The sequence below is a fragment of the Echinococcus granulosus genome (genome assembly GCF_000524195.1).
Source record: "Echinococcus granulosus chromosome Unknown EG_S00285, whole genome shotgun sequence".
Taxonomy (NCBI): Eukaryota; Metazoa; Platyhelminthes; class Cestoda; order Cyclophyllidea; family Taeniidae; genus Echinococcus; species Echinococcus granulosus.
Genome location: NW_020170665.1, coordinates 10,950 through 12,201, shown reverse-complemented (window position 1 = coordinate 12,201; position 1,252 = coordinate 10,950). Strand labels below are relative to the sequence as shown.

The following is a 1,252-nucleotide window of genomic DNA, read 5'->3' as shown; positions in this document are numbered from 1 at the left end:
TTTGTTGACTGCCTCATTGCAAAATGCAAAATCTGACTGAGCACCAAAAGCACCGACGAATCTGACGGCAAGTCAATTGAATCTGCAGACTCAAACATGAACAGCAAATGGTCCCCTCGTTACGTGATGCCCTAGTTTTGTATCCATTCGGTAAAGTGCATCGTCCATTCCATTCCAATTTGCACACCGTTCTCACAAAAGTGAAGCTCAAAACCTCCACAAAGACCTACTGAGTTGTATGTTCGAGTCAGGACTGCACTTCAACACTCATGTACAGAAAGGCTGAAAAACTGTTAAAGGCATAGCGCCACGCCACCAGGACTTGATGATCAAAACCAACGAGGATAGAAGAAACCGTCCTAGGCAAGCCAAAAGTAACCATCAAACATCCCTCCGGTGCAACGACATCCGCTATGTATGCACACAAACACACACATTTCCACACATGGGAAGGATAAGAAAGGAAATGAAGGGAGAGGTAGAGGATGGTGAGATCCGCATCATGCATCATTCCTTCTCTCCCGTGTTGTCAGTGACAAAATTGGGAGTAGGAACAGTCACTCGGTCGAGAGTGTAGAGAGGTTGGAAGGACTCAAAGAAGCCACAGTCAGCAAAGAGGTTGGGGAAGAGCCAAAGACGCAGACGCCCAAGAGAGAGGAGTAGGAGAAGGGTGTACATCAAGGCGCGCAGTGTGGCCAGGAAGAGAAGAAAGCCAAGGAGTGTGAATGCGACCAAAGTGGCATAGTATGCACCTTGCCGAGCCTGCCAGGGCCACATCGGGAAGGCACAGCACGCGATGACGCCGGCAATCATTGCTAAACCAAGGAGCCACGTTATGAGGCTGGGGGGCGCCTCGTAGATCCACACATAAACCACCTCATCCTCACCCTCATCGTCCAAAACGAAAACCTGATCCACCGTGTACTCCAGCCGAGCGGGCTTCTTGCGCTTTCCCGCAACACACGAAGAAGAGGAGGAAACAAAGTACGACATAAATGAGATCTCTTTTGCGACAGAAGACTTCGAGTTTTTTGTCCCGATTGAGCGAGTCGTCCCCAAAGACTTCTTTGGCGACGTTGAGGTACCGATGCTACCCTATCGAGAGGAAAGCCGAAAAATAGTATTCAAAATAAACAACCGCAAAATCTGTCATAAATTCAAGTGCACATAAACCAACCAAAATCGTTTCATTTTTGCTTGAGTTCCTTGCCTCTGCACCTTTGTGTGTCTTCGACTTCTTATCATCATCTTT

General features: G+C 48.0%; 1 protein-coding gene across 1 annotated transcript in view; it reads right to left on the bottom strand. All coding sequences in view use genetic code 11, as the record gives it.

The window, feature by feature from the left end:
* Positions 1–507: 507 nt before the first annotated feature.
* EGR_10857 (Translocation protein SEC62) overlaps positions 508–1,252 on the bottom strand; it is a gene marked incomplete at both ends in the record, with an annotated part of 1,222 nt that continues 477 nt past the window's right edge. The window contains one exon of the mRNA XM_024500106.1: positions 508–1,090. Within this exon, the coding sequence (XP_024345480.1) occupies positions 508–1,090 (583 nt within the window). The remainder of the gene's footprint in view (positions 1,091–1,252) is intronic.